Below are 15,262 nucleotides of genomic sequence, written 5' to 3' on the forward strand. Positions count from 1 at the left end.
TCCCAAAGATTCCGCTGCAGGTCAGGCTGGGCGTCTGCAGGGATGACAGACTGGTAACCAGGAGCAGGTGGTGGCCAGCCCACAGACAGGAGATCTAGAGCTGGTGTCTGCTGGGCTGCAGACTTGAGATCTAGTCTGGAGATCTAGAACTGGTGTTGGCTAGACCACCATCTGGAGATCAGGAGTTTGTGCCGGTCATACCACTCTCTGCAGATCAGGAGCTGGTATCAGCTGGGCCGCCGACTGGGAAACTGGAGCTGTTGTTGGCCGGACTGGATCAGAAGCCAACTTTGTCGGCCTAATCAGGAACAGCCTTTGGAGATAATTAGATGTCAGCCAGAACCCTTGACGCAGGACAGATGAAGCGTTGGCTGGGACAACCAACCAAGACAGGCTCAGGAACAGATGAGCTGTTGGCTGGGACCCCCAATGCAGAAACAGACAGAATGTCAGCTGGAATTGCCAACACAGGGTCCAGTTTGAGGTTTGGCTGGACGTCAGCGTTGTGCTGGGTAGAGGAGGCTCTGGGTTTATGGGTAGCAGAGGCTTGGAGGCACTGGGCAGAGACAGTGAGACACAGGTGAAACTAATCTCTAAAAAAAAGGTACGAGATTTCAAAATAAAACAGGAAGCACTACAAAAAGTCTAAAATGGGCTGAGGTGTACATCTTCTTTAATTTATAAGAATCTTGCACTGAAAAAAGGCTAATTTCAGCAGTCTGCCATGCTTATGAAACATGCATATATGGAAATGTAATACATGACATATATGTCCCTATATCGGGGCAATGTTGCCATCAGAGAATATATTATTATCACATATATATACACGCCCTCTGTGTATATGAAGATATAAGTTCATTTCAAATATATGAAATACCCATAGCAGGATATATCAAAAATATCTGTGATGAATATTTATTTGATATTATACATTGAAACCATAAATGTTAATAATATACATTTAATTTGTATGGTCCTATATGTTTGTCTGAAATATATATTAAATTAATATTAAAGACAATCATCTTAATAATACATTTCTATCCCTTATATATATATATATATATATATATATATGTATTGTTCCAATTTTTAATAGGTTTATGTCCTGTTTGTAATATGCAATATTTCAATATTTTTGGAAAAGCAATGCACTTGCAGGGAAGCATGTGCTTAGTTTTGTGATAAAATAATGATGTGCAGCTGTTTTGCACTTGATGTCATACTTTTAATGTCAACTGTCACTGTTATTGTGAACTCAAAAGTTTTGCAGCAGAAAGTAGTCAAAATGATGATCATTACCGCCAAATCCTTGTGGTTCTGTCCAAAATAAAGGTACCCTGGCCCACCCAGGTGAGACCGCATATAGCTACATTAGCTACAGTAATATGGGGACTGTATTGGCAAAATAATGAAGAAAAGCACTGGACTTACCAGCTGATCTTCTTTCTGACCTTCACGTGTGGTAACATGCTTTGGATAGTGACTGAATGACAGTGACAAATGGCAGAAATTGACAGGATGTGGGGGGTCATCAATAAGAGTTGACCTCAGTAGGAAGCCAAAGTCACTTCTCTTTGGAGGTTTACAGAGCATGGAGACACTATTTGTTGTGGGAAACCCTGAATAATTCAGGGAGCCCAGAGCTGGACAGGGGCCCTGGAACATTTCAGGGTTAATAGATATTCAGTGTGTTAAAGCTTCTGTTTAGCTGTTGTCAGGAGGCACAACATTTCTAGCCATGGCTCTGACGGAGCATGACCAACTCTGAGGAGAGGAACCAGAGGAAGCTTCTTGGATAAAACATGCCTTGAGTACTCAGCTCCCCCAAGCATAACCCTGACTTGGATAAGCAGCAAAAGATGGATGAAAAACAATATTTTTATTTTCCCATTTTCACTTCCCTGAGCACTGTGGCCTACACAAACTAGTCAGAAATAATGTTAATGAATCACTTTCAATTCAATTAATAGTGCAATAGTCTGTGTTTAGTATAATTCCAAGCACTAAGGTGAGAAAAAAAAATACTCTTCCTCCACGTTGGAATCTGTCATCAGGCCCACCCTACAGATTTAAGGTATCACATTAAATTTACTATAATGACATTTTCATTTGGCTTTCCTACACCGTTCTAGTAGCTCAGGTTAGTCCATTCAACCATGCTGAAGTAAGAAGAAAAGGAGTTATCTTTCTTTAGGTCATAACAGGAGCAAGTGCCCTTATTGAAATCTGTCACCTGAATGAGGAATGACTTTTACTCTGATATTCATTAATGTTTGCATTAGAGAGTTGTGACTATCAATATGGGCAGCATGTGCTGGAGCTGAAAAATATGAGGCAGTATTGACTATCATCTAGCCAAGACTTTTGTCAGCTGCACAGCTTGCAACTGTTATCACACTGACAAAAGCACACAGATGTAAGCAAGCATACCCACAACACCCCGAGGAGGAAAACAGTGCATCATAGCTGCTGAAAATGAATGCAAACTTGAATAGAAAGCGGTGAGACATGAAATGCATATGGAAAAAAAAAAACATACTCTGCTGTAAGCAAATTGTCTTGATTTTGTAATCCTACCTCCATAGACAGGAAAAGGATCAAGCTGGGATACATTATTAATTTAAAACTAATGTTTACTGATGATAACTGCTGTCACTGGTTGAGGCCGTGCAATACAAGACGTGAGAAATACAGGGTGTGCTGCAAAGTCATACCGTATATCTCTCTGCTCTGACCTTGTTTGCAGTTCTTGAAAAGGTGGAAAGCACAACACTCTTTGTGATTAAACAACATTTCTGAAGTTAAGGATTTAAAGTTGAGTTTGGTGTTGACAAAGGATCTATGTGAAGACTTCCATATGAAATCTTTGGAAGGACATAGGAATACATCGATTGCTGGATGGGCTGCAAAGGATGGATATTATTTAGGCAAATTGGGTTCTGAAAAATATATAGTTTTAGAATGTATGTTGGAAATTTTGCAAAAATAAAAGTCAGCTTTCAAAGATTAATGTAATCTTTTCAAGAAGATAAACTATAAACTCAATTGATACAATGAGCAATTCACAGCTAATGTTGTTAACTCAAGCATGAGACTGTATAATTTTTCCTACAAAGTAGTTAGCTTAAGATAATGGTAATGTCTTGCTTCAGTAGCTTACATGTGAATTCTTCCTATCACAATATTTGCCCTCCATAAAACAAACATGCAAAAATTATTCTTTGAGTTGAGCTCAGAGACAAAAGTTGCATCACTGAAATAGGCTATAAAGGTTTAAGAATATCATCTGGCACTGTGTCTCCATCCTGATGGTGTTAACAAGATATGATGACTAGCTATGAAAGGTCAGTGAGAGGGCCAGTGTGGATGGATACTCAATGCCCAGCATAGCACAGTGAGGGAAATGGCTGTAAAATGTACAGCTGTACTTGAGTTCATTTCAGTACTGGTTGTATTTTTTTTTTTTTTTTTTTTTTTTTGTATTTAGATTGGTCATATATTACACCTTATATCATCTGTACACATTTTTTCATTATAGGACATCACATACTATGCCAGAGAAAATCTGCTATATATTGTCTCCATACATGTAGTGCTGCTGGAGCACATCAGTACGACGCTGCACCACTTTTTTCCCCCCAAATTAGGAAATAGAATAATCTCAGTTTGCATAATTTGGTTGAAATTCATATGGGCTACATTTTTCATAATGGAAGATCCAATCATTACTAAAGCATGTGTTATGCAAACAAATCAAATTATCAAAGTTGTAATATTGATATTTAAGGTGTGTTGAATAAAGTGATCAATTATTTTCTTATTTTAGATAACTGATAGGCACCATTTAATTATTTTAATACACCAGTCCTTCACCCTGTGTTCATGGTCAAAAACTAGCACAAATAAGAGATAAAACACACAAAAAATGTAATTTTACCTTGCAACAGAGGAGAAATATGTCAAATTTTGTTTATTTTTTTAATTAAAATACCTTAATGAACTGTCAAAATAAATCTTTCTCTAAATGTATGTTAACTGTACTCTTACATTATGCAATTCTTTAATTCTACTCAAACCACTACAGCAACTATCAAAAATCTGAAATAACGTTTGCCAGCCAACACAAATTGGCCAACACAAAGGTGGCTTGAACACAGTGTGTCAGTAAGCATAGAACAAAAGCCATCAAGAAAAGCAACAACTCATCATATGTTTACACAGGATGAAAGAATGGATGACAGCACCTGATCACACAATCACTTGTGTTTATGGAATTCATCATTCATCATCAATGGCACAGCGGCCACATGTTGTCACAGACGCAGATTATGCAGCTGCGCATTTTTCCAACATAAGAGAATGTGGCAGTGTTTTACTGTTTTTAGTTGTTTGGAGCATTTAATTATTTTTCCAATAAATGTATCAGCATTTTATTCTTGATTTATTATATAGCGTATCACCAATTATAGTGCATCAACATTCATTAATACTACTTCCTCTTCTATTGCTAATAGCCTACTTACAATTAATTACAAAATAATACTTATAAGATAACTTGAAACTTATCTCAAGCCTTAATGTATATCTCATTCATTACTATTATTGGGATCTGGCAAAACCATGTTGCAATTCAATTATTTACAAAAATGGTTTAATTATTTGCTCGCAGTCTGTCATATAGTCATCGAGTCATTTGACTGATAAAAGATATAAACAATATGGACATAATATTCAATGTCAGTATTACTGTGACCTGTTTTAATAAATAAATGAGTTGTGACATAATGCCTTTATAAACTGTTCATAAAGTCACAGTTGTTTGTGTGGTCGGTTATAGTTAACTAATGTGTGTACACATGCTACTATAAGAACAGTGGTTACGTAACCTTAAAAAATTAGAAACTTGTGTCAAAGGTGCATAGGTTTCAAGATTTAATCAAATACCTAAACTGCTGGTTGTAAATAGATATAAATGGTTTTTCAACACAAACACAGTGATATGACAAGATGATTTTGTGTACAATTAACTAATATCTTTTAAGTCTTATAGCCAACTCATTATTATTGCTATTATTATTATTATTATTATTATTACTTATAATTTTCCCATCAGTATGTGTCGGTTAACAGAAATCTTTTAAAATATTGTGACAGAGCTGTTATTACATATTTTTTCTATTCTTGTTGTGAAAGTGAAAGTTTATATTTAATTTGTATTGGTGTAACCATTATAAAACAAATTTAGGTTACAATATAAGATAAGATAAGATAAAATAAGCTTCATTAGTTCCATGGGAGGAAATTTGCATTATTACAGCAGCAGCAGGATATAGACAAGGGTAGGTATCAAGCTCAGGTGAAAAAAATGAATATTTACATCGGAAGAAAATATTTCATTATTATTAGCGTGTTTACATGAGGTGTAATATTGCACATTGTTTTCATGAAGTGTGGTATTACACATATGTCAAGTAATACAATCTTCTTCCTGTTGCAGGTTTTAGTCTCCCCGATCCTACAGCTCACTCTGTACCCTCTGCAGCTCCTCTGCAGCTCCCTGACCTAAAGGCCTTCAGATCTGGAGTAACCAGGGCTTACTGTTAGAAAATGACTGCATTGTCTTTGATGGGTACAATGTCCTCTAAACAGAAGTTGATGTAGTTTGTGAAACAGTGTGTGATAGTGTTAATGTCCTCACTATGAGGTTCACAGAGATGCATCAGGCTGTGGTCAGATTTGCCCAGTGGAGGGAAAGGGGATGAGTTGTATGCCCCCTTGACATTAGTGTAAAACAAATCCAGTCTCTCTCTCTATCTCTGGTTTTGAATGTGACATATTGAGTAAATGCAAGTAAAGTGGAATACAGGGAGGTATGATTTAAGTGTCCAGAGATGAGGAGGATAACCTGTGGGTGCTGTGTTTACAGATAGTATAGCGGAGTGGATGATGTCACTAGGTGTCAGCGGTGGTGGGGGATCACAATTCAATGTGACAAATTCCTAGCAGCTCAGTGTCCTTAATGCAGATACTTTCTTTAATTGTAGAGTGTCCTGGGTTGCATCAGCTATCACTAACAAGCACCTGGAGCCCCCCTCTTTACATCTTACCACCCTTTGTCCTGTCTGCCCATATGATCTGGAAACCATACAGTAAAACGGGGGAGTCTGGTGTTAGCCTGGTTAGCCATGTCTCTGTTACACTCCCGGTAATCCCTCTAATGTTGGGTTAGTTCCGCCAACTCGCCCTGATCCCTGGTGTAAACAATGGCAGCATGGCTGAACACAAGCTGCCACAACCAGAGTGTAAACAGTCCAAACAGTAGCAGGAAAGCCATGGGTTTTATTATAATTTTGACGGGTCCAGTTTGTCGTAACACACTTACAAAAGCATGCACAGAAAGCCGAGCTGAGCCGGAGCTGCAACCACTAGCTACTACTTGGGCAAGATTTTAAGTTACACAAACAAATTTATCTTTGCTAAAGTTTTTACCAAAGTATATGTTGTTTAGACAGAGAAACATTTTTGTGTTTAGTAAATCCATATATTTTTACAACTTTTCAGTTCATTCAACCCTCAAAATATGTATTGAGTGCCAATGTATGTTATCAATTGGCACTGAACCAATTAGGCTGTATTGGCTTAATATAAGTAAAATCTACTCAAAAATGTTGACTTAACATAAAACAATTATGTCAAGTGAATATATGTCATTTTAACAGTGAACACTGGTCTGACTGTGTGACATTTGTGGGTAAAGTTTTGTGTCATGGATAGATTGGAGTTTACTGTTGAAGGAAGTCTCATACAACATCAACATGTTCACCTTACTTTTTGAAAACACAAAGCTCACGATAAAGCCAGATGGAGGGACCACAAAGATACACAGAAGCAAAGTTTGACTGAAAAAGATGCATTATTGAGAAAAAAAAAACAAAAAAACTTTGTTGTTAGTCCATATAGTTGTAACTTAGTTGTAACTTAGAGCTGTAATTTAGCTCTCTGGTTTTACACAGTATTTTATCATTAAAACAAATGTAACAAAGTGAAAGTTAAATACTCTTTACAGTCAATTTTGGTAAAGTTGTTACCAAAAAAAGTTTAAAATCAGAGATTTAATGTATTCAATTTCTACAGAATTTTGATACATTTAAAATAATTATTTATCTTTGTAATTTCAATATGATTTACCTGTCATTTCAAATAGGGGAAAGGTGTAAAAATTACTGGGAAAGAATTGGGGGAATTTCTTTTTTTTTTTTTTTTTTACAGTATGGCAGTGTTTTACTATTTGAAATATGTCAATTTTTGCAGTATTTAGGTATTTTTCTAATTAATTTTATGTACTTGAACAAATAGCACTAGACCCCTAAATGTCCAGTTTACCTATATATCTGGCTCTTGTTATTCCAGTCTGTGCCAACACAGATCTTTTTAATCGCTTTGACAAACATTGCAACTCCCTTGTGCCATAAATCAAAGCAGGATACAGTTGTGGCTCCATCAGTAGGGCCTAATCTGAATGTATCAGCTGGCATCAACTCGGGGACAGAAAATCCATATGCTCTCTGTGTCTATAGTTTGCTGTACTGCAGGTTGCCAGATATTGTTTTCTCCTGCAAATGACATAGGGTAGTGTTGACCAACCTACAAACAAAGGCAGCTTGTAGTAGCAAAGAAAAAAAATCCTGGCAGACAATATCAGCTTCGAAGTAGAGCACATTTTACAATGAACATGTACACCATCATATAAGGAGCAAGCATAACAGTCCTAAGTTGGAATCTATTTAAACCAATGCTGAAAAAGACTATTAGATTGAAAATTGTAGTTTACAACCATCAGTTCTCTTCCAGGATACGGTTTCATACATTATCTTATACATCAGGTGACTGTGCCTTTCTGTTTGGATGGGAGTGGTGGACATTGGGTTTGCAGTGGAACATTACTGCCATCTAGTGTGTTTGTTGAGCAACTGTTTGTGGACCTGTGGATACTGCACTGACAGGCGTGCTGTATTTGTGGTCCTCTGCCATTTTGTATTTTTTCTTGACTGAAAATTGAGGAAGGGTATAAGCTATGGATCAATAAACTGTGCAAACACAATGAGAAATGCTCCAGCCTTCTTCACCAAGCCGAGGCACGTCAACCCCAGTAAACTGCATTCCGAGCTGCCAAGTACAACTGTCTACAAGAACAACTGCATACTGCTGGACAGATCTCAGTATGAATGTGTTCACATGCTTTACTGTAATGTGATGGAGTACAGTGCTGAGACACATGCACGGTCAGTCAACTAAAAGGCTGAAATTGTTGTCTTTCTTAAGAAATTTTTAAAATGGATCATATGAGATTCACGTTTGAAATTCCTCTTCTGGAGTTTCTACCTAACACTGAAACAGCTGGATATCACAGGAAAAGTCTCTCTGTCGCTTGTTAGACATTTGCCTCTTTTGTGACAGCAACCAGTATGTTCTCATTGCTTTCACACATAATTTACTCTGGTTTCAAGACCCTAAAATGCAGGTTTACTGTAACTGGCCCACAGCACCGACATTTAAGCCACAGTCTCATACAATCAGTTGTAGACTTATCTACCATGTAGACTTGATTGAGACTTGAGCCGGGATGATGAGGTTTGCCTTCATGTTAGAAGGTAAATGAATAAACCCAGCAACCAGCAGAGGGAGATAATTATGTACACTGTTAGTAATACCATGTCTTCAAATCTCCAGGGAATGATCTCCTGTGGGAAGGTTATAAGGGGGGGGCAAGTTTAAATGCCCAGTCAGCTTAACTTAAACACTGCGGTAATTAAATTAATCCTCAACAATTATTGGCACAATGCCCATACATTTACATTTAGCCACCAAATAGACCAGTACAATGGTGTGGTAGTAAAAGTATTTGAGATTGATGTCACACTTTCTCCATCTTTGATCGTCAGTGAAAAAAAGAATGTGTCTGTTGAAAACTTAATCCGTTCATTCAGTTTAATGATGTTAAAAGGCTTAACATTTACATGAACTTTCATTTTTTAAATCCTCCTAACATTTTGAGGTGTTTATAGCACAAAGTGTTTACGAAACTGCTCTTGGTCTCAGGAGAAATGCAGAATGAATAAATTGAAATCTTCTCGTTCAAAGGGCTTAAAGGACAAAATGTTTGTTAGTTTTTACTCCTTAGCTTGCTCAAAATGGCCTCCCCCTTGGTGTTTGCACGTGTATTTTGAATGCTGAATGCTGAATAGTTAATTCAGTATTGTTACGTTATTTTTTTGTTTTTGTGAGAAATTAAAACTGGAAATCTTGGTATAGTATGCAGCCAGCATTACATTTACAGTATATAGTCTTTTCAACCAACCTATATGAGAAAATGTGAATTTTACATCATTTTACATAAAATAATTTAGATACTGTCTGTGACTAGAACAATAAGAAACACTTGTGTAATGTAATACAGTGTAATATGTCAGCCCTGCGGCAAAACTACTGTTTTTGTTGAGAGCACTACTTTATTGTTTGTGCACCGCCTCAACTCTATCACATCTTATTACAGGACAGTTGCATCGGTTTGTATTCTAATATACAGGAGTCCCAATTTTTATTAATTTACATACTGCCAGAGTTTTATGTGATTTCACTTAAGTTGCATAAATGTATTTTAGAGACATACACCTTCTTCCATGCAGAGTTTTTACTTTGGACCTGTCTGTATTCTGATTATCATACTTCAACATCCACAACAAACACAAAAACAGACTCTGTGGTCACAGTAATAAAGACCAGCTTTATTTTGTCTTCTCACAATAGCTAGATACATTAAGGGCTTTTCCCAGAAAATGGATACAAGTGGTAAATCTGCCGGCTGAAAATCATTTCTGAGCTGTAAATGCTATAAAACAAATATGGCATCGCACATTGTTGTAATCATCATTTCAACAAAACGGCTTTCCCTCTCTGTGTCTCTGCAGAGAATCATTACTAATAGGACTGAAAAAGTGCCTCGCTGAGAGATTGTGGCAGCATGTTTTGTCAAATGTGACAAATAGTTCTATAATACAATTCTTTTTAGCAATAACTGATGTTTGGTGGACTAAAAAAACAACTATTTCTGTAGCTTGCATGCTTCCCTTTTGTAAGATGTGAAAATGTAATGAAAAGTCTCATTAAATTTCCAAATGAATAAGCTTCATTCTGATGAGCAGAGTCACATACTCTGGTGACAAAAGTGAAACATCCCCCAACATCAGATGTATTTTCATTTGAAATTGCCTGAGATAAAGAAAACCATGACCACATGTGAAACATTTTAACATTAAACAGAGCAGTGCAGAGAACGGAAACTGGCATACTGAAAAATTCATGGCATCAAGTACTTTTTAAAGAGCTTTTGACATTGAATGAAAATCAATGAAAAACTGTTTTTCTTGGGGCAGGGTAACCCAATGACACTCAGTTCTATTGAGCAAGGATGATAAAAATGTTTAGATCCAGTTGCAATATTATTTCCATAACAGAGATACAAATAAGATACAGTCATATCAAACTCTCATGCACTACTGTTAAACTTGGCACGGCAGTTTTATCTGCTTTTTACCGGCACTTCTAGCAACAGAATTGTCAGTCTCTCATAGAGATGAATAATTAGCTCTGTTATAACCACCACTTAAATCATAAGTGACCTGAGGTATGGAGCAGTCTGTGAAGAAGTTCGGGAAGGCCAAAGTGCACAGTGTGTTGTCCTCTATGGGCCCGGTAGCAGCCTCAGAGTGACAGTAGACAGGAGGCTGGGCTGGGCCTGTTCGCAGGCTCTCCCCTTGTTTCTTAGCGGGTCCAGAGCAGTTAGTCCAGGGCTCCGAGTACAGGAGACCACCAACTAAATGGTGAGCGTCGTAGGAAGCAGGATCTGGGCCTCCCATATCTGGTTGCACCCGGAGAGGCATGCTTTGATAAAGGTCCTGGTCACTGACCATGTTGCTGTAATCAGGCCCCAAGAGCTCGAAGAACTCTGCAGCCTCAGGATTTCCTCGTTCCAAGTCCTTCAGCGTCATCCCAGATGTGGAGCTGACTTTGGAGCAGTTGGCAGGCTCAGTAAAGAAGGAGGGGGGCAGATTGCGATGCCTCAGGGGTGGCTTCTTGGCTTTTTCACCCCTTATATCCTTCACAGGGCTGAAGAGGGCTGCCAAGCTCTTGCTCTGTAAGTTGGCCTGGACCCCATCACGCTTAGGTAGGGTTTTGCTCTGCAAAGGGCTGGGCTGAGCCAGGGGGGACCCTTGTCTTTTTACTGGGGCCTCTGCTACATTTCCTGGCGTCATAATGCCAGTGCACCTTTTGATCTGCTTCTGTAGATACTTCCGGTGGTTGACTTTCCTTTTGGATTTCACTGGCTTGTCCAGAGCCAGCTTGATATTGCTTGAGGCTGAGTCTATGAAGCTCAGCAAGTCCCGAGTGGTCTCTTTGTAGTCCTCGTCATTTTCTGCCTCACCCAGGAGACTTCCATCCATACTTTTCTCCACATCATACTCCATCACAGAACCAGGGAAGCAGAAATTCATGAACTGAGGGTTCATGATTGCAGTCTGAACAGCCATTACTCTGTTGAGCCCAGCGGCTACACCTGTGGCATCTGCTGTGATCCCTGAACCAAAAGTTTCTTCAGAGCATGTCTTTTTTTCCTCTGACAAACGCTTGGTCCTGATGTTGCTCCTGAAGTTCCTGTAAACATTCCAGAGTAGAAGTGACGGGCTCTGAGCAAAGCAAGGAGATCTTACAGGGGGCTGGACTAATGATGTCAGAACATCAAAGAGGAGGGGCAAAGGGACCGCAGGACTTAACTCTTTGCTTGTGCCCGACCACCTGCATCTAAGAGGGATTTGTCTGAAATTCCCTGCTGAGCTGAAGACAATAACCTCTGTCAGAACTCTCCCCCTCTAGTTTAACTGTTTGTGTGTGCTCTGAACCAAAAACACTCTCATGAAACTGGAGGACATTACTGTAACAGTGAGCCGAAAAGCTGTTAAAATCTTGGACAGTGTATTTCTGCTGCTTATACAAAAATCTCTCTATTAAACTTAAAACACAATATCTTGTTTTATTATACATGATAATGTTCAAAAATATATATTTAAACCAATAAAATTTAAGCATTAAAATCCCACAAAAATCCTTAACTAATCAGCACCATTATTCATGTGATTCCTGCTTGCTTTAAAAAAAAAATAAATAAAATGAAATAAACACTATTCAATCATCATGTCTACTTCTGTGTTTCCTGTCTGGATTACCAAATAGAAATTAACTTGTAATCTAATTATTGTTCATTTAGACACAGAAGCAAAACAAGGCTATGCAGTAATAAGAAAGGCTTCCTTTCTGTGGGAAAGTCTTCATGCCCAAACAGATGCCACTATCTGGGAGAATCTTCCCAACTGCTTGCTTGTGTCTTAATCTGCTCATGGCAAAAGTTGATTTCTAGTGCATTCCCAGGCCAGTGGGAATTTCTGCCCTGGCCTGACAACTATTATGGGCTGCCTTTGACATAAAGCCCTACAGGGTCTAAATAGCCTCTATTCTTTGCCCGGCAGTGAAAGGGAGCTTTGTGCCAGAGATTCATTAAATTGCACCTCACAGCCCCTTCGTAAAATGGGTCTCAATAATGAACAGTCGATTTAACTAGAAAAGCTGCCGGAGCTGTTAAATTAAAGGGGAATAAAGTGCAGTTCAGGCTCAGTGTGCCAGAAGAAATGTTGACCTTAAGAAATCCTGGGTATGAAACTTCTGTTGTAAACAATAACGTATTTACAGGAAGTTTCTTGGCCAGCAGTGAATACAATAAGAGATGTGTCCAAGAGCCATGATTGTTATGTTGCCAACACTTATCCCAATTTAAGAGGAATTTCAATTGCACTTCACGTGAATTTTGAGTGAGTGGGCTGTAAGACACAGGTTCACTTTACTACAAAAATGTGTAATTGCAACACTGTCTATCTGTCCCACCCTCTGATCACATGAAACCTTCATTTATTATTCTTGTTTCAGGGTTTAGTTTTTTTTTCTTTATAAGGAGATTCTGCAGCTGAATAATTGAAAGGACATCACTCGTATAAAAGTGCGAGTTGAGGTGAGGCAGTGACTCATTTAAGAGTTGGAGGCAGCAAGGGAGTGAGGCCATTAAAAAAAAAAAAATCTTTCTTATGTTAATTCCTGGGCAGAAAAGGGACAGTGAAACTGATAGCGCTGATCTAATTATCTGTGGCCCAACACAAGTCTATGACTGAAAAGAAATCCAGCCATACACAATTCTAAGAGCAACAGATGGCTACAAACCAAAGAATATGTTGTTCATTTAAACAGCTAGTAAAGAAAAACTTTCTGAAAAGAAGACTTTATTATTCAGTTGTACTAATTTCAGAAGTCACAGCAGTAAAACATAATTGTCAGCTCAAAACTTTCAGTAAATGTGTGTAGGAGGAAAATGGAGGTCGCCAGCAGCAATAACACAACATCTCATGGATTCAGTGGACGAGCTTTTAACGCCTGCCCGAGCTGATTCTGACTCCCTCCCTTTGCAAGCGGCACAATTTTGGCAAAGTGACATCATCACAGTCGTGGCAGCCATATCCCCCCCTCTTTTTTTTCCTAGTCAAGGGCTTTGGCTTTTGTGCTGGTGGGTCATTCACATCACTGAGCCTGACGCACAGATCCCGGAAACAAGTTTCTATTGTTGCATAAAGGCTGAGAAGGCGAGAGGGGATGGGCTGTGGTGGAGTAGCTCGAAAAAAAATAATATAAACCGAGAGCACAACTGAGTAGGTTTGGACTTGTTTCTGCTCTTGAGACTTTAAGTGTTGATTGTTAAGCTATTTGTTAAATTCCTATGATAGATTGGTGTTTATTATAACCGTGGATTGCTTTTTTAAAAACTCACTATGTTTGGACCTTGGGGGAAGTTTAATTTGGAGAAAATCATCAGTAATCTGCTGTGGCTTTTCCCACAACCAGCAAATTGTTAAGTACACAGATCCATATTGTTGAGATATTGTTAAACATTACCACCACGCCCTCTGTCCCCGAGCATTTACTTATTCAGCAGCACCCAATCCCAAGGGTGCTCAGTGCAACGTGATGTGACACACACAGGCTTAATCTCTTCCTACTAGTGTGTGGTCCCTGTCTGAGCAGGGACAGAGTTTGGGGTCGAGCGAATACTAATAACAACTTTGATTGATGGCCAGTGTCAGAGACTTAGAAAAGGCTGACGAAATTAATGACCTCTCGAAGTCCTGAGAAAAGTTTAAGGAGGGCATTTAGTGGCAGAGACCCCATCCTCCCCCGTGTTTAGCAATGTCTCTTTCGACAAGGGTCTCTGAAATTCAGTCAAGCCTGTGATAAAATGTTGAGAAGTCAGGCTTTGAGTCTCCTGGTAGAAAATCAACCCACATACCAGTGCAGGACATGTCCCCCATCTGCTTCACAAAGTCATGTCATGTCGGGAACTTTTGCTTTAAAGGAGGAGGAGGAGGAGGGGTGGGGTGGGGGTGAATAGGCCAGAACCGTTCAAAGAAAATTACAAAGCAAGAACATGCATTTTCATTGCCAGTCACAGTGTTTTAGTCTTAGTATTTTCATGACATTTGAGTCTTTTATCTTGACATTTGAAATAAGAAAAAAAACGTGACTTCCTGGTGAACTACAAAAAGCTGCTTGGTCCCTGCCGATTCCTGCATCCAGTCAACGCCTCTCTCTTAACCTTCCATCAACCCTCTCAACTTCTCTGGCACCCCAGGAGTTGTATTAATAATACTACTAGCAGGGGGGAACAAACCAGAGTCTATGGGCTGCCTTGGTGCTGCAATTTAGAGCTTTAATGGCAGCCACTGAATGAATGTGTGCCAGGGGGAATCCCACAGGTTGGTCCACAGGGGTGAGGTCAGCAGGCGTAGCTGCAATAACCTCCCACCACTCACTTTATTGGCCTCCTCCGATTGGGTTTTTATTAAATCTCAAGCACATGCAATTGTTCCTGCAAGGTGGAGGCAACTTAAAAGCCTCAGTCTTCCTAAAACATGACGAAGAGTCTGCTGGACAGAACAAAATTAAACACACAGATGGTTAAAATACATTTAGAAAGAGTATATAACAATATCCTCTGGAGCTTTTCAATCAGTTTCTGTGGTGAGTGTGTTTCTTGAGAAAGACAGCTTATAAAGAATTTCAGCATGAGACATAAATAGAGAACTTAAAAAGCAGGGAAGCACTG

General features: G+C 38.8%; 1 protein-coding gene across 1 annotated transcript; it reads right to left on the reverse strand.

The window, feature by feature from the left end:
* Window positions 1-9,767: 9,767 nt before the first annotated feature.
* Window positions 9,768-11,865, reverse strand: LOC139632340 (protein FAM181B). The gene is given in 5 exon segments (XM_071497236.1): window positions 9,768-10,461; window positions 10,527-11,678; window positions 11,680-11,759; window positions 11,762-11,832; window positions 11,834-11,865. Coding segments are annotated over 4 exon segments (1,230 nt in total). The 3' UTR covers window positions 9,768-10,461; window positions 10,527-10,631.
* Between the last annotated feature and the right edge of the window lie 3,397 nt (window positions 11,866-15,262).

This window comes from Trachinotus anak, unplaced genomic scaffold (genome assembly GCF_046630095.1).
Source record: "Trachinotus anak isolate AG129_WGS33_773 ecotype Australia unplaced genomic scaffold, CSIRO_AGI_Tana_v1 ptg000014l, whole genome shotgun sequence".
Classification (NCBI taxonomy): Eukaryota; Metazoa; Chordata; class Actinopteri; order Carangiformes; family Carangidae; genus Trachinotus; species Trachinotus anak.